Source organism: Lissotriton helveticus, chromosome 3_1, assembly GCF_964261635.1.
Source record: "Lissotriton helveticus chromosome 3_1, aLisHel1.1, whole genome shotgun sequence".
In the NCBI taxonomy this organism is placed as follows: Eukaryota; Metazoa; Chordata; class Amphibia; order Caudata; family Salamandridae; genus Lissotriton; species Lissotriton helveticus.
The window spans coordinates 136,109,170-136,130,828 of NC_136061.1; the positions used below are offsets into that span (position 1 = coordinate 136,109,170).

At 43.4% G+C, this 21,659-nt stretch overlaps 1 protein-coding gene across 1 annotated transcript in view; it reads left to right on the forward strand.

Annotated features, from left to right (window-relative positions):
• Positions 1–20,554, forward strand: part of LOC144824444 (uncharacterized) — a 269,249-nt gene extending 248,695 nt beyond the window's left edge. The window contains exon 3 of the mRNA XM_078683548.1: positions 19,865–20,554. Coding sequence (XP_078539674.1) covers positions 19,865–19,890 — 26 coding nt within the window. The 3' untranslated portion in view covers positions 19,891–20,554. The remainder of the gene's footprint in view (positions 1–19,864) is intronic.
• The last annotated feature ends 1,105 nt before the right edge of the window (positions 20,555–21,659 follow it).

Sequence of the window (21,659 nt, forward strand, 5' to 3'; positions counted from 1 at the left end):
AAACAGATTTTGAAAAGGAATTTGGAGTCTCTGAAGTTACAGTGTAAATCAGTCAAAACATTGATGATCTGCTGATAGCATTGATGTTACAAGAAGCATGCTGTTATTTCTGTCAGCCTTGGGGTGGTCTTCCCACAAACATTTTGCCTTCTCTCATCCCGTTTTTCTAAATTCATTTTGTTTGGATTTAGGACTCTGTGCACTTTACTACTGCTAATCAGTGCTAAAGTGCTTGTGCTCACTCCATAAAACATGATATAATGGGTTTACACCTGATTGGCATATTCAATTTACCTATAAACCCCTAGTAAAGTTGTGTACCAAATCCAGGGCCAGTAAATTAAATTCTTATTGTGTTACCCACTTATTTAGCCCCTTAAAACAGGTATGCCATTGAAGCTTGTATACAGTTTTAAACTGCTAGTTTGACCTGGCAAAAACACACTTTCAGAAGGTGGGGGCTTATTGCTGCCCCCGCCAAACGCACAACTGAGATAGCCTAGTGGGAAGGTGATAGCGGAAGGGGTAAATTGCGCGAAGAACCAGTGCTTCTGAGACGCCAACACGGGCGACCTGCGAAAAGTTGACACTAGGAGTCAACCAAATGGATGAAGCTTCCGTTACGTTACATTCGTGACTTTCTCCGACTAAGTGAAGGTGCTGCCCTTGCAGGTGAAAATCCTTGATTCCACTTGATTGAATAAAGCTGTTAAATCGAATTCTCGCTACCTGTGGGTCCAATTGAATTCCCAGGTTGGGAGCTATTGAGTGTGACTTCACCATCAAAAAAAGGGGTCCTTCCAAATATAGAGCGCCACGCGCTGCGCATCAATAAAAGAGACTTTTTACACCTCTACACCCTCCAAGTGGCCTTGTAGACCAGTGGGATACTTCATTGGCCCTGATGAGAGTCCCCCCTTCCAACTTCTGATTGGGACTCGAAACGCGTTGGCCTATGTACAAAGTGTTGCTCTCACTAAATCTAAAAGTTGAGACACCCTGTGTCTCAATTTGTTTATACACATTGTGTTCTATCAATCAAGTTGATTGTGATTCAACTCCAAGTGTATATATGTATAGTATATTATATCACACATGTTGATCGTTTGAGCAACCTTTGTCTCTTTCTTTTTCTTTTCCCTTCCCTCCACTTATAAATTCTTCTCTGGTATTTTCGCTAAATTTTTCATTTACCAGATCTGTGTATATATGGACGTTTGCTGTTGAATGACTGTGACATGTCTGACAAGTATGAATGAATTTTTGTTACATAGAATATTGGTGTAGTATTTGTATATAAAATGTAAAATTTTGTTAAAAATAATAACGTCAAATTAAACGAATAAATCGCTATTGATTAGCAATATTCCAGGTTGAAATGAGTTTTCTTCCCTGTTGAGTGAATTGCATTTCCAATTTTTGTATCAGTTCAGGCACGTCTTTTTGGTATAGTGTTATAGGTGCTCAGCCTAACTGATTAGAGCCAACTCTTTATTGTTCTAATAGAAAGATGGCATTTTTATACCCTTACCTTTTGGTGCCTGCAACCTGTTCTTGGGGTACATGCCTAAGTATGAGTGGCAGTTGGCCTTTGTATGTTCCTCCTAAACACCTACACAATATAGAGACTGGGTGTGACTGAATCGGCCATCTCAGTCCAAATTGAGGGGGCAGAGCTGTGAGCAGCTCCACTTGCAATTCAAAAGACTGTTTCACAGACACAATGAACCTCCCGTGCCTGCAGAAAGACTGTGACCAGGCCAGGGAGGCGGTAGATTCCAGACACCTCTGTAGGGGGAGCACCCAGAAGTTTCTCCCACTTCATAGTGGGCACCAGGTATAAACCAACTCTTCAGTTCACTTTCTGTTCACTTTTTGGACCTGTGAAAGGACTCTCTTGCTGCACCAAGAATGACTGCTGTACTGCCTGGAACCCTCTTTGAGCTCCCAAAGGTCAGCCCTGCTGCTTGAACTGTGTTGTTCTACCTGACCAGAGACAGAAAAGGATCAAACCATCTTGAACCAGCACCTAGACATGCTTGAATGAGTCCTGACCCTCCAAGTGGGACCTCTCCAGTCCTGGACCCTTGGAGGTGGTGTTAAGGTCGCCTAGATAGACCAAATCATAGTATTTTTTACCAAGACAAATCCTGTCTAGCGGCTCCTTGTACTAAAATAACTGACATTATGGAGCCTTTGTTGGCTACAGCCTCCAGTTTTGTCCAGAATCTGAAGCTGGGGAGAGTCAAGCATGACTGCCTTGAGGTCACAGAATTGTGCACCAATACTCAATAGTATAGATAAACCCCATGCAATGCCTGATTATATATTGTTTGTGGCTGGCTCATACTTGAGAGATGATGAGGGAAATGTGATCGCTGCTTGTGCTGTCTGTATATGTCACTCTTACTAGAGCTTGCTGCATCTCGGACGAATTGAAAGATATAATTTTCACTGATAGTCAATATGGCTTTGGAGTTGTCCATGATTCGAAAAGTTACGGTCACATAGTGGATTTATTACACCATCAGATCTCTGATCCGAAATGGGGTAATGTCTTGAGAAGTTGCAGATACCCAGAGAGATTGCGCAGCACACATGAGCAGTAATGGTTACACAACATCTGGTAACTGGTATGAGCATGCTGACGAAGTACTGCGCTTATGGTTCTTAATGGGGATTATTCAAATGAATCTGAAAATCTTTATTTGCTGATTACGATGTGTGGAGACACCCTGCTGGTGGAGAAACTCCTAAGGGACCCTTGCCTTCCATTTCACTCACCACTCGCGGGTGCCGCTTCGTGACACCACCCGGAGGAGCCGCTGCTCATAAGCCCTGCAGCCGCTGCGTGAGTGAGAAGAGGAACCAGCGTGGAGACAGGGTTGGAGCGCCGCGTTGCAGGGACTCACTTTCCCAGGAGTCCCTGCCTGACCGCTGTGATCTGGTCCGCGCCCCCTGTTTGCCCCGCCCCCTGGCTGATAAACAGATTAAAACCTCCCAGCCTTGTTCATCAGCGGGACCTTTATTTGCTGATTACGACGTGTGGAGACACCCTGCTGGTGGAGAAACCCCTAAGGGACCCTTGCCTTCCATTTCACTCACCCCTCGCCGCACCCGCTTCGCGGGTGCCGCTTCGCGGGTGCCGCTTCGTGACACCACCCGGAGGAGCGCTGCTCATAAGCCCTGCAGCCGCTGCATGAGGGAGAAGAGGAACCAGCGTGGAGACAGGGTTGGAGCGCCGCGTTGCAGGGACTCACTTTCCCAGGAGTCCCTGCCTGACGGCTGTGATCTGGTCCGCGCCCCCTGTTTGCCCCGCCCCCTGGCTGTCATACGCCCCTTATGATTTAGTCTACCGCTGCGCGGGACGAGCCGGGCGAAGCCCGGGCCAAGGGTGGGCCCGTCTGAGCCCGTCAGAGGCCGTAAGAGACTGGACTGGGCCACTCCCTTTGTCTTTTGCAGTGGGTTTCTGCGAAATAACTGGTAACGCTGAAAGGTGTATGATTAATATTTGTTAATTGTTAAGACCGATGAGTATGACATCTAAAAAAACCTAAGGGTAACAAATCTGGCAATACGTAAGGAGGAGGGGGATTCATTGGCCCCATAGATGCATATATCACTATGGCCACTTCGGCTCTGGAAAAAGAGATTCAATTAACGGTCCGCCGAATATCTCTTGATGCCGCGTTTCAAAAAAGATCCTCGTTGGGGAAAATAGCATCAGCAAAGTCCCCAGTTAGAGCTCAGACTCAGAGTGCCCCTATAATTCAGACAATCAAGGAACACTCTATTACTTCTGACATAAGCGGGCTGGACACTAGTTTGGTTTCATTCATGGCCTACCCGAGTATCGAGATGGGGGTTAGAAAAAGTATTGGGCAAATAAACGAATTCTTAGCTGCTCATAAATCCTCAGAAAGCACGCCGATGTCCGCTTTAAAGTGCAAACGCGCTGGCAAAGGACAGAAGGGGGGCGCATTAAGAGGATAAAAGCTATCTCACCCAAACATAGGATAAACATCAATGAAGATTCCAATAACACTTCTACACAGGGGGAGATATCTGGTCGCTTACAAAACAACTCTATTCTTGAAATCACTGAAAATGTACCTAGTGACACGCCGGACATAGTATGTTTGTTAGATACATTTGAACATTTGGTGAAGTCCCTTATTCTTCCACTTGTAGAGCGCTTGAGAAGGATAGGCACTCAGCTAGAAGCCCTTCACAAGGTTACTCTGGCTAATTCAGACACGCTCAAGAAATTGGAGGAAGCTAAATACTTGTCATGCAGCGTACCTATTCGGACCAATCCACCCAAAAATAACCTGAAGCCTCTTTTCAAAGAGAAGTCGACTAAAGGGGACTGTGCTTCTTCTAAGCAAAGTGGGGACAAGTACATAAGCAAAACTCCCCAGTTATTAAATGAAGCGCGTAAAGTTAGTGCTGCAATTATTAATAGTCAGAGGACCCCTAAGGGACCACAGAAACCAGACACGAAGGCAGATCAGGTAAATACGGCGGTGTTAAACAGCCGGAGCAATAATAAGAGAGTTGATCTGCCACGGGAGTCCTACCCCTTTGTAATTGTATTAGCCGAGGTCCCAGAGTGGCAAAACGATAGGGTAGATACCTACCACGAACTAAAAAATAAGGTGACGTTTTGGTTAACGAAAAATCGGCCCCTCAGACCAGACTTACAGGGGGAAATCATCAATGTTAGGAGAGTAAGTTGGGTGGGCCATAACACAAAGCATGTAGAGGGAGACTGCATCATAGTGAATTTCAGAAACCCACAAGTAGTACGGTTCATTAGTGGTTTCCCCAATCAGGATAATCTTGGCGGGATCCTGTCTTTTGATCTAAATCACTTTTATCCATTGGCCCCGTTGGGGCTACCAGAGGGAGTTTTCCCAATCTATTTTATGGGAGAAATTATGCCATCAAAAGGCACTGTGTTAACACTCCGGCAGTATTCACTACTCTGAGTGGTTACCCCCAAAACAATTATTATAACTCTCATCAAGTAGGAAACCTTTTTAACGTTCGTACTATTAACCGTTTTGACGCATTGTCTGATCTGGGTTGGATAGATTGACAAGTGGCAGAGAAAGCATTATCAGATGGAAATGACACCCCTTTCCCTCACCATGTAACGGCCACCCAAGCGGACCTGGGTCCGCTGGAGATGGCTGAGAATTCTGCACCCATCATGCCGAAACTAGCTTATGGTTGTGACCCATTAACAGGCATAAACTATCCATCAAACAGGTTGGCTAATCAATCTAATAGTATAAACATAAAGCTTGTAACTTGGAACATCGCAGGCTTAAGAAATAAAGTAGATGACCCAATCTGGAGAGAATCTATAAGGACAGCAGATATCATTGGGCTACAAGAAACCTGGGATACAGGGAATATCCTCAGCCTAGATGGCTACTCCTCGCATTCTCTTCCTGCAGTAGCATCATTCATGGGGAGGGCGAAGGGGGGGCTCGTTATATTAATTGCGGCAACTATTACCGGGGTTCTTACCCAGATAGCAACAGGTTCTAATTATTGTTTGGCAGTTAAAATTGCCTGCAAAGGGGCCTGTAATATTTTAATTGTGAATTTTCATAATTCATATGATAGAGCCACTATGACTGACCATCTGGCTGCCCTTGACCTTTTTTTGGCAGATTACAGGGAGGTCAATGGAAACCATTGCTCAATCATCCTTCTGGGAGATTTTAACATACACGGGTGTCCTGACAAATGTTTGTTATTAGACCAGTTGGGACCACTTGAACAGGGTGACACCCATTTTGAGCATTCCGCACAAGGAGTTTTCCTTGAAAAAATCTTGGCTGAAAATGGCTTGATGCTCCCGCAAAGGGAAGATGAGGAGACACCGACTTTTAAAGGTAGAGGCAGTTGCTCAAATATCGATTACATCTTCATTAGCCTTACGCTGGGAAATAAAATTAAAGGATATTCTGTGGCGTGGTCACATTTTAGCGACCATAACCCAGTGACCCTAAGCGTTGCAGACCTAGTTAAAATACCGGAGAAACGCCAATATAGGGCTGATAAGTACGATATTCGCCTGACAGATCAGGCTCGAAGGATTAAATGGGACAGGGTTGTAATTGAAGATTTCCTAAATAACATTTTAGTCAATAGAGGCACAGAGTTGCAAACCTGCATGGACCCTGAAGCAGGGGATAAGGAGGTTTTAGATGCTTATTTAATAATTTTTACCCAGGTAACTGAGGATCTTAAACGTCCTGGCAAAGTAAAGGACTCCGGGGGGGTTGGCTGGTTTGACCATAAATGCACACAAGCTAACCAAAAACTAAGGATTGCCCTGAATTGTAAACCAGTGGACAGGTCCCTTGTGGCTTCCCTAAGGAAAGCTTATAAAAGTGCTGTGGAAGCTAGAAGACGAGAAATTAGGGCAGCAGCCTAGGAAGAACTAACCTCCGTTGATGTATTAAGGAATAGTGCCAAATTTTGGTCTGTTATTAACAAACGCTATTTTCAGGACCCATGTAATAATCAATTGGACTGCGGCATACAGGAACGGGAGTGGTTCTCTCATTTTAAAACAGTCTATGAAGGGGTAAGTACAGGGGAGGAGGATTCACCCACCCCTGTTTTGCACTCGTACACTTTATCGGTCACTGAGGCAGAGGTGGCAGAATCTATCGGGAAAATGACGAGCAATTAGGCTCCAGGTCCTGATGGTGTTCCTGCCGAACTCTTCAAGTCAGATATCAAGATATGGTCTAAAGTTTTAACTAATGTTTTTAATAGAGTGTGTAAATCTGGCATCCCGGCTACCGGGTCTAAATCAGTCATTGTACTGATTTTTAAAAAAGGTAATAGAGGGGAACCTATTAACTACCGCCCGATCTCGCTCATTGATTCTGCAGTGAAAGTCCTAGGTCGTGTGGTCCTGAGTAAACTAACAGATAAACTGGAAGAAACTTCAATTTGGTTTTAGGAAGGGGCAAGGCACTATAGACCAAAGCCTCAATCTCCAATTACTAATCGGGAAATACACAATTGCCAATAGGGGTATGCTATATATAGCATTTATGGACCTGTCCTCGGCCTTTGACCGAGTTAACAGGTCCAAACTATGGGGTTTGCTCCTAAAGTTAGGCATTGATGAAAATATTTTGTATTTTCGAGCAGATCTGCATAGGGACCTCACGGCCACAGTTAGATATGATCGTCAGGGAAACTGCACGAGCAAGATCGGGATCACAAATGGGGTTAGGCAGGGATGCATTTTAGCCCCCCTACTTTTTACCCTCTATATTAATGATCTGGGCGCTGTGTTAGGGGAGGTGTGCAAGGATATACCAAGGGCAGGCAAGTTTGTTATACCGGCATTACTTTATGCTGATGACGCCGCTCTTTTAGCACGCACAGTAGTAGGGTTACAACGCCTTTTAAATTCATTTTATTATTTTATGAAAGTATTAGACCTTAGTGTCAACTTTTCATAATCCCATGTAATGGTGGTGGGTAACAAGGGCAAAAAAATGAAGACTTTGCATTGTGAGGGGAATGTGTTGTCCAAGGTCTCGAGATTCCCCTATTTAGGGGTCATTTTTGATGATAGCTCCACATGGTTTCCCCAATTGGCTGCTAAACGTAATGTTTTCGCAAGGTCTACCCTGGCTGTACTTGGGTTTTCGTGGAAACTTGGAGTGAAGCCGTTGCAGGCCATTCTAAAAGTTTATGATGCCAAATGTGTTTCTTTAGCAATGTATGGAGCAGGATTATGGGGCTTTAAAAATGTAAAGATGTTGCAGATCACAGAGGACAAGTTTTTGAAGACAATTTTATCGGTTCCCCAATCAACCCCTGGTTACATTGTCCACCAAGAATGTGGGGTGGAATATTTGGAAGACAGAATAGCTCTAGCACCGCTTTTAAAATGGATTGCAGTGTGGTTGAACCCTGAATTGGAATTAAATCACGAGGTTTTGAGGGATTGTTTAGCCCTGGAGCATTGTAATTCCATCCCATGGCTGAGTTATGTAAAAAAATTAGCAGATATACTAGCACGCCCAAAGCTGTTCGATCATCCAACTAAACTAGTTAAGGGGGTTGTGAAATGGGCAAAAAACGCATACATGCTCAGCAAGGGACTGGACAGAGAAGATAAGGAGTTGACCAAACCAACCGTAAGGGCTCATCAATTATTGGTAAACTCCAGCGAGATAGCTCTTTATCTGAGATTAGTTAATAATGCTAACCATAGATTCCTGTTGACCAAGTTCAGGTTCAATAAATTCCACCTCCTTCTTACTGAAGGTTTAGGTTGGACCAAGACGATAGACCTGGAGATCTGCCCTTGTGATGGATTTTCCATTATGGATACCATGCATTTTATGTTCTTCTGTAAATATTTTAACCTAATAAGAAAAAAGTTCATTCGACCTCCATTTAAAGATAAATCAATCAATCAATCAATCAGGTCATTTGTAGAGCGCACTACTCACCCGTAGGGTCTCAAGGCGCTGGGAGGGGGGGGGGTGCCGCTACTGCTCGAACAGCCAGGTCTTGAGCTTCTTCCTGAAGGAGAGGTGGTCTTGGGTCAGGCGCAGATTGGTCGGAAGTGAGTTCCAGGTCTTGGCGGCCAGGTAGGAGAAGGATCTTCCTCCTGTTGTCGCTCTTCGGATGCGGGGGACGGCGGCGAGGGCGTGGTTGGTTGATCTGAGGAGGCGCTTGGGAGTGTAGAAGTTGATCCGGTTGTTGAGGGTTCAGACAAGCTAAACCAGCCCTTATGTACCTTCAGCTCCTGTCTAATACATGGGACATTTTTAATGTAGCAAATTTTTTGACAGCAGCCATGAGAATAGGGAAAAAAATTAAGTGGACTAGCTGTAATTAGAGGATTTTAGAATTTATTCTGTAAAGACGCTAGATGATGATTTTTAGCGTGTTATTGTATTGCACATTTTGTCGCTTTTAATGTTGTATTTTACTCTTGGCCTGATTCTTGATGTTTGTATACTTTTATGATTTTTGCTATGAACCGAATAAAGTACTTTGACTTGACTTGACTTGAATCTGAAAATAAGACTAACTTTCAATTTCTTGTCTGTTGCTGATACTTGGGAGGAAATTAAGTGGTTGGAGGAAGAAGTGCTAAAGGTTGAACAGTAGGGCTGAGTTAGAGCAGGATGTTTGAAAATGAGGATGAGATTTGTGTTTTAGCAGATCGAAGACCTGTGTTATAATAACACCAGGAGGGGTAGAGAGGAGACACAAGTGATCGGCATGGATTGGCACTAGTCGTGTTGTTGAAAACTGTCCTCACTCACACACAAATGTGTGTGACATGCTTCATCATCGGGTCTGCTTACAATACACCCTGACATAGCCACACACAGGATGGAGCATAGGAAAGGGAAAGGCAAACAACATAAAAATTGTCCTAATTAGTGCTGAATCAAAGACTGGGAACAGTGATAGATAAGGTGCAGTGAAAGATTGGTTAAAACTGGCACATGGGTATCCTATAATCCAACTTTATTCCAGGGTCCCCCAGCCAGGATTAACATTGTGAAGGATGATCGTTTTTAGAGCTAACTATGTACTCCTAACACCCCTCCTTAACATGCTGTGAATGTCAACATGTTTCGACCGTGCTAAAATGCCCATAATAAAGGGTCAAACCGGTCTTCCTCAGGACTTCTATCAGTCCCAGTCACAGTCCCCCTATTACCTAACATTGGTCAATTCACGGGGCTCAAAACCTAAAGATATCAGTACGTGTGGAGGTTGTTCCCCTTGCACGGGATACAATTACGAGTTCATCAATTTGTTGAATTTGAAATGGCGGAGGGCCAGGGAGACCCCTGAGAACACAATCGTTCCGAAGGTGGTACTCTCCAAAAGGCTCGCCTCACACTGCCGGTGAGAAGACTTCCACTATACCGCCGGTGAGAGGCGAGCCTTTTGGAGAGTATCACCTTCGGAACGATTGTGTTCTCAGGGGTCCTGGCCCTCCGCTAACGCTGCTTCACGGTTACTGGAAGCTCTTACAGTACCGGTCACTATAGGTCCTCTAGTTCCTGTCTATAACCCGATCTTAGTGGGAAACTTTAGCCAGCAGCAACCCATACTGATTGAAGGGACTGGATTGGGAAAAACATGTAGCATAAGTATGAATTGTTCAGCGTTAGTATCCTTTTAGTAGCTACTGTGATCCTCTGGAAGCATGCACTGGCTCTAGTACTATGCGGTCTGTACCTATTGCAAGCAGTATCTCAGACATACGGATGTGGGAAACACCAGTGAGAGGACTAATTGGTGAGGCCACAGAAGTAAGTACAAGTCAGGGAGCCACTGGAAGTCAGCATGTCTTAGATGTTTCAGACTTAGAAACCTGGTTGAGAGATAACTACATCAGCAAGGAGAGTCAGAATAATACATCAAGTCCAGGTACCCAAAAAAGCTGCAGTGAAAGTGAAGCTATGGTATGGGGTTAGGTTGAAGGCCGAGACAGTTGGAATTTACTTTTGGATAGGATAGAGACCTATGAGCCAGATGACCTGTTATTTATAGCAAAGGATGTCACCCGCAAGGCAAGACGAGTGCATGAGAAGTCATCAGGTTTGCCTCAGAGAAATGGAGTGGACTTGTCTTGATAATAATGTTACAGGGAAATCATAGGCTTAATGACAGTGACTAGGAGTTGGAGGAAAACAGATTGACGGGAATGAATACACATATCCAAGAGTTGGTTATAGGAATATGGGCTTGGAGTAAGGAGAAAGGAGACAAGGATAAATACTACCTCCAGGAGGAGAAACACAGGAAGTCGATGCATATCTGTTATGGGAGGTGCCTAGTGGAGGGTAGGTGCACATCCCTTGGAGTAGAGGTGGCCTAGCTGGATTTACAAATGATTTTCCAGGTTGAGGAATAAACCAGCTGAATGGTATAATTAAGTTGATCACTTTGTTAATATCTCAAATGTTTTGTGGATTGACTTAAATACCTTGTTCGAAATTGTAGTTCCTAATGATCTGTGGTCTGGTGCAAAATTGCTATTGAATGGCCTGCTGCTGAGCTAGATAGGTCTTCATTAACCCATGGTCCTTCACCCTTGGTTATGAAGAAGTACGAGCCGTTGATCACAAGGTTGCAGTCCAAAATAGCCCCTCAACATCGATTGGCTTAAGATAAATCAAACGACCCAGGAACCTAAAGAGTCAGTGCATGCTTATTACAAAAGGCTATTGCATGCCTCTAAGCAGTACAGTGGGTTAAAAACACTCTACCCTAAAGACATGGGACAATTTGTATTAGAATTTGTGACAGGACTCAGTCTGGAAATCAGCCTCATGATCTAGCAACACTTAATCTGCTGGAAAAATAAGCCCATGGATGACATTCTTTCACCAATACGCAGGTATTGTAGTGATGAGGTGGATTCTAAGCATAGGAGAATAAAAGAGAAGTTAATGCTGGTTCAAATGCAAAATGCACAGAAGGGTGAGCAGGTACAGGCAACAGGAGGAACCGTAGTTGAAGGGCAAGGAAATGTTCCAGGAGCGGTACAAGTTATATAATTTGCAGAACAGACGGTACAGGAAAGAGGAAGAGGTGTCCACATACATCTTAAAACAGGGATAGATGTTGTGACCCTGAAAAAGGCCACTGCTTGACATTTTTGTCACAAGATCGGGCATTGGAAGTGCGAGTGTGGTCTAAATCCTGCAAATCAAGGGCAGGTATGAGTTCTCGTGCAACTGGCAGATGGGTTAAATCTGTATAATTCAAAAAATACAGAGAGCTTGTTCTTCTCCCCTGATTAATCTAATTCAACAATTAGAACTGACTCACATGTAAACTACATACAAAACAGCATTATGAAAGGAAATGACCAATAGTTTTTTTTAAAAAAAGACCAATACGTTTTTAAAAAGAAATCTCACCCACCTACCTAGTTGGTGGCATGCTTCAACATACGGTTCCCACCTAGGATGCTGAGAGCATCCTAGGAGTGCTGTGACGCCTGATTACAGCGGAGCGGATCTTTTTAAAGCTTTTTTATTAGGTGACAATTTGTGAAGAATTAGTGAGTTCACAACTATCTCCAGGGAACCTGTCTATCTAGGAGAATTTTAATAATGGGAGCCTGGGACAGCGATAAAAATAGAATGCAGATATTTTCGTGGTATAAACGATCCCATACATCCTTCAACTGGTCTATATGTTTCAGCCAAATACTGTTTATTAGAATGGCTTTTGTCAGGACCAAACAGTGAAAGTGTAAAGGAAATTCAATCTTTGGTGTAGTGAAAACACACACGCTAAGGTGTGCTTAAAAAGAGATTAGTAATTTCCTCTGTTATTTGGGTGAAATAGTAACTCACCCTTTCCACCAGATATGTAATACTCAATTTGTTTCTTAAACGAGTAACATGGATCCTGGCAGGGGGCTGTGCCTGTAGTCACACTTTCGTCAAGGTCCACCGTCCATGTTACATACCTACTTCGGTCCTAACACAGGATCCCGAAGATTACTGACAGTGATTAGGCCGAGATCTTTCAATGCCGGAGGGAATCAGAACCAGTTAATGCAAGTGCCGCAACCTCCGAGTATCTCGCGGGGAAATCGAATGTACCATCAGTTGCCCTTAAAGGAAGCGCTGGATGGATTTGATCAGAACCTGTGCTTATGATGGTGCCCGAGGGAGAAGGAAGACTGTACACCTGGTGCAGTCTTAGAGGTAGACCAGAGTGGACCATATGTAGAGACAGATGTAGATGGTCATCACATTAGATTCTTGATTGATACTGATGCCGCCCGTTGTATTGTGAGATCTGCAGTAGTCCCAAACCTGCTCCTCTCTGGAAAATCAACCCAGGTTCTAGGAGTTTCTGACAAAGGAATGACAATTCCTCTGACAGAAGAAGTACTGGTGAAAATCGGAACCTTTCAGGATCATCATCAGCTCCTGGTGTGTGACTCAAGTCCAGTCTGTTTGCTAGGGCGTGCCCTCTCATGTAAATTGAATTAAACCATCTATTGCACACCCAAAGGAATTGAGTTGCAGACAATTGATAAAGACATTACTTTCAAATTGGCTATTCAGAACCATTACACAGCTATATTTCCTCCTAACTGACAGTGGTAGACATGCTGCGTGATTTGTGAGGCACTGTTTCTCTTGTGGTATGGAACTTCTCAGGAGGTGAAATTGAGGATCCAAGGAGTCGAGCCAGTCAGACTACAGATCAAACCTAACACTTCAGTCAAGCCTAAGCCCAGAAACATTGGCAGGGATTACACCTGTAATTGGGTCCTTGAATGTGCAGGGCCTTCTAAAGGAGATCATGGGAAGTGCATGCCACTTGCACATCATGGGACTACAGAAACAGAGCTGGAAATATTGCATTGTTCAGGACCTTAGAAAGATAAATAACATTGTGATTCCATGTTGTCCTTTGATACCTAATCCATTGGTGTTGCAAGGCAAATTTGTTCACAGTGATTGATCTCTGTCAGGCATTTTTCTCCATTTCTCCATTCCAGGGCATGAGGAGAGACAACTTTTATTTGCTTTCCGTGTGGGGAATTGTGTCTTAACATGGCATCATAATCCTGAAGGGTATACTGAAAGTCCATCCATATTCAAACTGATCCTGAAACAGAACCTTGAGAGCTTGATTCTGCCCTGAAACTCAGTCTTAGTTCAGTACATTGATGACCTCCTCATTGCTTCTGAAACACGGGAGGCTTGTAAAGACGATACTATCGCTTTACTGAACCATCCGGCTGACGATGAGCAAAAGGTGTCTCTGAGTAAACTTCAGTTTTGTCTGACTGAAGTGCAGTATTTGGGTCATCGAATCGAAAGAGGCAAGAGGAAGGTGTCACCAGAGCAAGTGGAGGTGATCATGAAAATGAATATGCCTACTACTCAGAAGGAGGTCAGGATATTTTTGGGCATGGTTGGCTACTACCAACAGTGCATTCCTAGTTTCTCTTTGATGGCAAAGCCTTTGCAGATGCTGACCGACAAGGATGTGTATGATCCGGTACCTTGGGATAACAACTGTTTGCTTGCTTTCCTGGAGTTGGGAGAGTGCCTGTGTCTAGCTCCAACTTTAGGAATGCCTGATTAAAACAAAGCATTGTCATTATTCTGTCATGAGTGAGAGGGTTGTGATCTTTCTGTACTCACCCAGACACATTGAGGTACCATAGACCAGTGGCCTACTTCTCAGCTACATTAGATTCTGTAGCTTCAGTGTTGCCCGGATGTCTCAAATACGTTGCTGCAACAGGTGTCAGTATTGCATGATGTGACATTGTGATGGGCCATTCACCTACTATATATGTACCACACTCAGTTGAGCTCCTGATAAATAGAACCAAACCACAGCATTTGACAACAAATAGGTTAAGAAGATATGAGCATGTGTTTCTCGCAGCAGAGAATGTGAACCTAAAGCGCTATTCTATGTTAAATCCTGCTACCTTGTTACCTGTTCCAAATGCTGATGGGGAAGATTGTGAAGACCATGACTGGATGTTACAGAGCTTTGCACCAAGGCAAGACCTGACATTGTCGATGAGTCATTGCCTGATCCCTACCAAGTCCTTTTTGTTGATGGTTCATGAACAAGAGACAAAGAAGGTAATTTGAGGGCAGTGTTTGCTGTCCGTACCATCTCTGGTGTGGTGGAAACTGCTTGTCTGCAAAGAGTACACTACACACAGGTAGCTGAAATTATCACCCTGAGCCATGCATGCCCAGTTTCCGAGCAGATCCGAATCACCATCTACAACGATAGCCAGTATTGTTTCGGTGTGCTTCATGACTTCGGATAGCTATGGTCACAGAGGGGGTTCCTAACGTCATCAAGTATCCCCATTAGGAATTAGGAGGATGTGAGACAACTGCTGGAAGCACTGCAATTACCAAGTGGAGTGGCTGTCCTTAAGTGCGCAGCCCCTGGGAAAGGGGATGAATTTGTTAACGCACGCATGTAGCTTTAATGGGGAATATGTTGTACAGAGAAGACAAAAGTCAGCATGATGCTAGCTGTTGCAGACACATGGGATAAAGGCGGACATTTGCAATTGGAATCCACAGATCAGGAACAAGATGGTTGGATCGAAGCAGGTTGTGAGAGGGGAGAAAACGACACGGGTTTCAGCTGATGGCAGGGCAGTGTTACCTGACTGTCTGTTAAACCCCATGGCAACGCAAAATCATGGAGCAGCACACTTAGAGAGAGATGCAATGGTGAGATCGTTCAGGCAAACTTGGTTCAATCCAACGTTTCGAGTGATAGCAGAAGCAGTGTGCTAGCTACGTGTCACATGCCAACAGATAAATGCTGGGAAGAACACAGTTGTTGCTGTGAGCCAAATTTGAAGATAAGGGGGTTCTTTCAATTGGATCCAATTGGATTTTGTTGAGATGCCTGTGTGTAATGGGTTGAGCTACATCTTGCTTGTTGTGTGCATCTTTACCCGATGGGTAGTATCGTATCCAAGTAGAAGGTGTGAAAGTCTCCCAGTAGCAAAGTTATGGTTGAGGGAACTTATTCCTAGATCCAGGTTTCCAACTACATTGGAATCGGACAGAGGAACGCAATTCCATAACGTAGTTAGAATTATGCTGTGTACCACCTTGATTGTGGATCAAATACTGCATTGTAGTTACAAGCTGGAGGCATCTGGCATAGTGGAGCAAATTAATGGAACCCTAAAGGTGAGACTGGCAAAAGCATGTCCTTCAACAGCTCTGAAATGGCCCGTGTGTTACCCAGAACGTTGCCCTTGTTTCTAATGAGCTTTTACAGCATTCCTGACAGGCGAATTGGGTTATCGCTGGACAAAATCTTGATGGGGAAGGGCAATGTGCTTGCCTGCTACTGCATTGATCAATATTACAGGTGACTTGATCCTTGACTACTGTAGAGGATTGGTTGATGTGGTTTGTTCGGTGTCTCTTCAGGCCATAGCGACAACTACACCGACTTTGAAAAACGTCTGCCACAACCTAAGCCCAGGTTATTGAGTGCTTGTCCAAAAACACATGAGGAAAAAATGTCTTGACTCTCAGTGGTATGGACCATATCAGGTGATATTGGTGACAAATACTGCTGTGAAGTGTGGAGGACTACCGAACTGGATCCATGCTTTGCATACCCAACAAATAACAGGTCCCTACGATGAAACAGCTCCTCTCCCTGAAGTAGCTCCAGCCATGACCAAGGGGCCACAGGAGAGGTCAAGCCAAGCTGGGGAGGTTCCAGAAGAGACTGGATACCCACCAGATCAGCCTGAGGGTGGTCAAGTTACACAAGACCCTGGTATAGACTCTGAGGGAAACGGTACTGTTGCGAGTATAGAGTCTAACTCAGCAGAAGAATCCGGTGTGGAAGTTGGTCATGTGCAGTCAAGGAAGAAAGATATCGCAAATAAACCGTGGCCTATGGGACAGAGAAGGAGAAACCCGATACTTGCATCCTAAAGAGAACTTGCACCGATAAGTGAATCTTTGGAGTTTGATCTGAGCAAGTCCGAGCAAGACACAGGAAGAGTAAGGAGGTTTCGGAGAAAAAGAGTGCCGTGTTGGAGATATTTGTCTCCCGAATGGACTTACCTGGTTACAAATGCCAGGGATAGCAAGGTCTAAGATTTCAATACGGATTGTCGAGATTCTGCTGAGTGTTTCTGGAATCGAGGCTAATGCAATTCTGTCAGTGGCTGTGCCTTTTCCACCAAGGTTGAGTGGCTTAAGGACTCTAATTCTGGAAGACATTGAATTACTGAGCTTCGGAGCTCCACAATCTCCTCAAGAGATTACAGCATTGAGAGCTGAATTGTTACGAGTCATTGAGGAGATTGGCTCTGATCTCATAAGGGATGCAAATTGAACTTTTGAACTGTAAATAAGTTGCTTGAAAGAGGATAACCGAGGCCTGAGTGGAAGAAGAATAAAATTAGGGACTTTTCCATTTAGAAGAAAAAAGAGGCCTTGGGAAGTCTTCCAAGCTGTGTAAATATTGCGCAAAGAGTGTTAAAGAATTTTCCAAGAACCAAAGAAAGGTTGTTCAAAGACATTTGTAGCACATGAAAAGCGGTAGAGAATAGAGACTCTGTGCGTTGCTCCTCTTACATGCAAAAGAAACAATTGATGGGCGGAATGCTGGACAATGCAAACATTCACCCCAGTCACAAGTATCTGGGTTTAATCCATCATTATTTTGCTCACCACACCACGCCAGTTTGGACCCAGCCATATGCAATTCAGTGTTGACCCTGTTCCTTATAGGAACAGTACAACCTGACCTGCCAAGCCAGGTCCTACCTGGATCGAAAACTCACATCCTGGGACCGGTTTTGGGGCATCACCCCTCATCAGCCAGGCTAGCTTGAATCCTGTGGTGCAGTGAACACGGGACCCATGTCTGGGCATACCCTTCCCACTTAGGGTGACACATGCAAAAGAAACAATTGATGGACAGAATGCTGGACAATGCAAGCATTCACCCCCAGTCACCAGGATCTCGGTTTAATCCTGCATTCTTTTGCTCTTCACACCACCCCAGAATGGCCCCAGCCATATGCAAATCAATCGTGATCCTCTTACAGCCACATTCTGAGCCACTATTAAAATGGAGACGGGGAATTTGAATCGTATGCACAAATGTATCATAGGTACACTCATTGTAGGAGTAATCATAGTAATAGGTGTAGTCATCACCGAGTCAATTTTAATCGGCCACAAGATTGAGGAACCTGGAGTGGGGGACATGGGACATCCACACCCCCCCTGCTGCTCAAAAGAGGGTAAATTAGGATCTGAGAAAGGCTTAACAGAGCAAACTAGTTGCTTTCTTCATGTAGATTTGTCTAAAGGTGATTATACACTGAATGCTTATGCTAAGTTGCTTTATGTGTATGTGGATACTATGGATGTGCGAGATTGTTATGCATGCAATTACCTGCTTTGGTCGAAGAAGGGAGTAGATATCACCTCTTGCCCTTGATGTATGGCATTTTTTGTAGTTAGCTCCTTAGTATGCTCTATGGAAAGGCCATTATGAGTACTACTTCTCAAATTTTGATGTGGTACTCTCAGAAATACCATTCTATAAACATTTGAACAAATACGACTATAATAAGCTAGAGGAGTGAATGAAAAAGTATTTTGTCCCAACATTAACATTAGATACTGCTTACACACATATACATAACCTAACCTGCATATTAACTAACATAGAGACGAAATTCATAGCTCAAGTAGAAGATAGACATAGGGGTATACTTGTTAAGCTTAATATTAGGGACGGAAACTTTAAATGGACCAATGAGGAGTTACCTCACAAGGCTAAAGGAAGTTATGGTCCTATAGCTGCAGATTGGGAACAATGAGGCAAGCTTTGCATAGGACATGTTCAGAGACGTTATGAGACTATATTTGTGGGACTGATTGTGTGTGCCCTTATTTTTTAAATCAATGGTCCTTAGAACACGTTTCTGCAAGAAGCTGTACAAGTGGTACTAGAAGTATATTTTGTGTGTGGAAAGAATGCATATGTATGGCTTCTGAACAATTGGTATGGTACTTGTTATGTGGCAGTTGTGTTTTCAAAGGTATACCTTGTGGAGGACCTGGAAGGGTTGGAAGGAAAATTGATCCATCGAGAAAAACGTGGACTGAGTGCTGGTGAAGTTGTGGGAGACATTTTTGGAGTGATGATTCCTAGGTTAGGAGTAGAACTAAAAGGCATTATGATCAGGAAATTGTCTACCATTGTGGATAAGGTATCAATTAATACATCTCAGTCATCGTTACTCATAGATGGGAAAATGGTTTCGATAAGGGCTATGGTGATGCTAAACCGTCTTGCATTAGATGTGTTATTAGCAAAGGAAGGCATAGTCTGTGGGATGCTGAAAGTCCAACAGTATTGTATTTATATCCCTGATAAAAGTAAAGATCTGAGGAGATATATACGTAACTTTACTGAGATACATCAATGAGATACATGATCTGGCAGCTGAGGGAGTTTAGGATAATATTGGAAAGGCATTTGGCATAGTCAGAAATTGGTTTGTTAACCTAGGATAGGGAATTCTTGGATAGAGCTTGAAGCCAATCATATTTGTGTAGTCTGTGTTATCATCCTCATAAGTATGATAAGGGCATACAAAAGGTATAAGGTGATGCAAGTGGAGAACTTCTTAAGCGAAAGAGAGAGAAGGGTGGAAAGACTGCAGCAAAGTCAGTATGCGAATCTGAAACGGTTGGAGGAGTTCAGACAGAGGAGACTAGCTACAACTATGTTTCGATCGGTCTACTCTATAGGGATTTAATGGTGTTTTGTGATGACTCAACATCATCAGAGGAGGCAACTGATGTAGCTGGACTCACATTTTATTTGTAGGGGTGCATTATAATAACATGTGTAAAGCACACCTACATAAAATACTTTGTTGTGTTAATATGACATGTTAGAATTGTGAAATGTATTAACTTAGAACAACATTCATTTAGGATATTGAGAAGTAACATGGAGAGAATTAACATGGAAAGTAAATATAGCTAGCAGAAACAATAATGTGAAGAACTTGTGTTGTGGAACTGATGATTATTCATGTACTAAATGTGTTTATTAATCGTGCCCTGTATATGTAGGTAAATGCATTAAATGAATCTGCCTTATTTTCAATGCAAGTTCGTGAAACACGTGATGTTTTCGTATGTGGTGAGCTTAATTTAGGCTGAAATGTAGTTCCCTGGAAAGCTTGCTTTCGAATTAACAGTTTGAATTGTATGTGCTGTGGAATTCATTCTTTCTCACATTTGTGTTGCAGGTGAAAGAAGCGTTCTTGTTAGCTGAAATAATGTATTTATTTTACTAGTCAGGCAAGGAGAGAAGAAGTTACATTGTGTGGCTTGAGTTGAAAAATGAATGTCCTTCCGCTTCACACAGGTGAAGGCCTGGGAACCAAAGACAAATTGTTGCAAGAGAAGAACATTGTTGTCCTATGGAAACACTACCTCAGATTGTAGCCAGATCAGATGGGGTGACCCGCAATGAATCTTGGTTAAGTTGCCTGTAAAAATGTGATTTTGGGAGTAGAGGAAGTCCCCAATTCTTCTTCTGCCTTTGGAGAAAGAGAATCTGCGAGCAAGCGATGTCTCTGTAGCTGTAAGCTACATAATCATCGATGATGGCGAGGCTTCTTAGAAAGACTCCACATGCTGATACCTTTTATCCTTTCTTTTTGAAGATGCTTAAGTAGGGATTTCATTTTATTGTTTGTGTAGGGATAGATTAATGCTCGTTATTCATCAAACCTTAATACAGAGAAACTTGGACTCATGCTTCTGATCCACTGCATCCTGCTTCTTGAACTAATTGTTTTGTTTGTGCTACATTACCTTAATTGGATACAGAGATTTGGCTTTATGCTAATTCCAATGTACTTTTACACTCTCGCGTTGAGATGTCTTTATGTTTAGTTATTTTCGGCTTTCTAATAAATTAACAATATATAGTTGTCTGTGGTTACTATGTGTCTAAGACGATCCGTGGTTAATTGAATGGCTTAATAACACGTTTTCTCCTCTCTATGCTCTAATGCTGCTAAAAAAGATCCATCAGATTTCGTCTCTAAAATAGACCTAGAACCTATGGGCCTGGCCCTTTCACCTGCAAATGCGCTTGTGAATAACACAGATGATGTGGTTCTCAACTACTGCCTTGCATGGCCGCTCTTTCATTGAAGAAGGGCGCGAGGAGCAGGAAGGTGACCGGCCATGCAGGGGATACGGCTGACATGCAGGTAAGTGCCGTCTTTTTTAATTTTAAAATAATTTGGGAGGGGGAGGGAGTGGAGCAAAGTGGAGCACCACAGAGTTTTCTCAAACTCTGTGGAGCTCTGCGTAGAGGCACTATGCCAGATACACTCACTGTTCCCTTGCAGACACTAGTCTTGTTAGAGCCACACCTAGACCTATTCCACATATACACCCTATAGAAGATAAACTTACTTTTGACTTTAGGATTGTATACCAGGATGCTACAGAGGTTGACTTTTCTACTAACACATTTTTTTAGATTGCTGTAGGATTGCATACATACAAAGCAAAGGCCTGTTACGTATGCACTCACTTGTCTGCTGTGAGAGTTATTATATTCCTCTTTCCTATGGCATCACATGGAGCATTCTGCTTAGTCTTTATATAACAGGTGTGCTTTGAAAATATATATTTTTTAACTATGAACTGATACTTTCTGAAGTTCCCCTTAATAAGTGGATCAATCCTCATGCTGAAGCAGATGAGATAGATACCGCTTGGCATTTACTGTGGCCCCCTTATGTCATACAGCTTATACTTGATCAGTAAAAACTGTGCATTTGTTGAACAACACAAACATCAAAACTGTGCAAGACTGAGTCTACACACACCATCAGGATATGATGGCCTTAGGACTGCTAGCTCAGAGGGCACCATCCGTACCCCTAACCTGGCAAGGTAACAAATGGAATGTGCAACCTTAGAACATGACAACCCTGACTCCCCAAGGAAATTGTGGCAATAGATAAAGAAGCCTTTCATTTTGGTAACTCATGCATACCCAAAGAGATACACAAAAAAGAC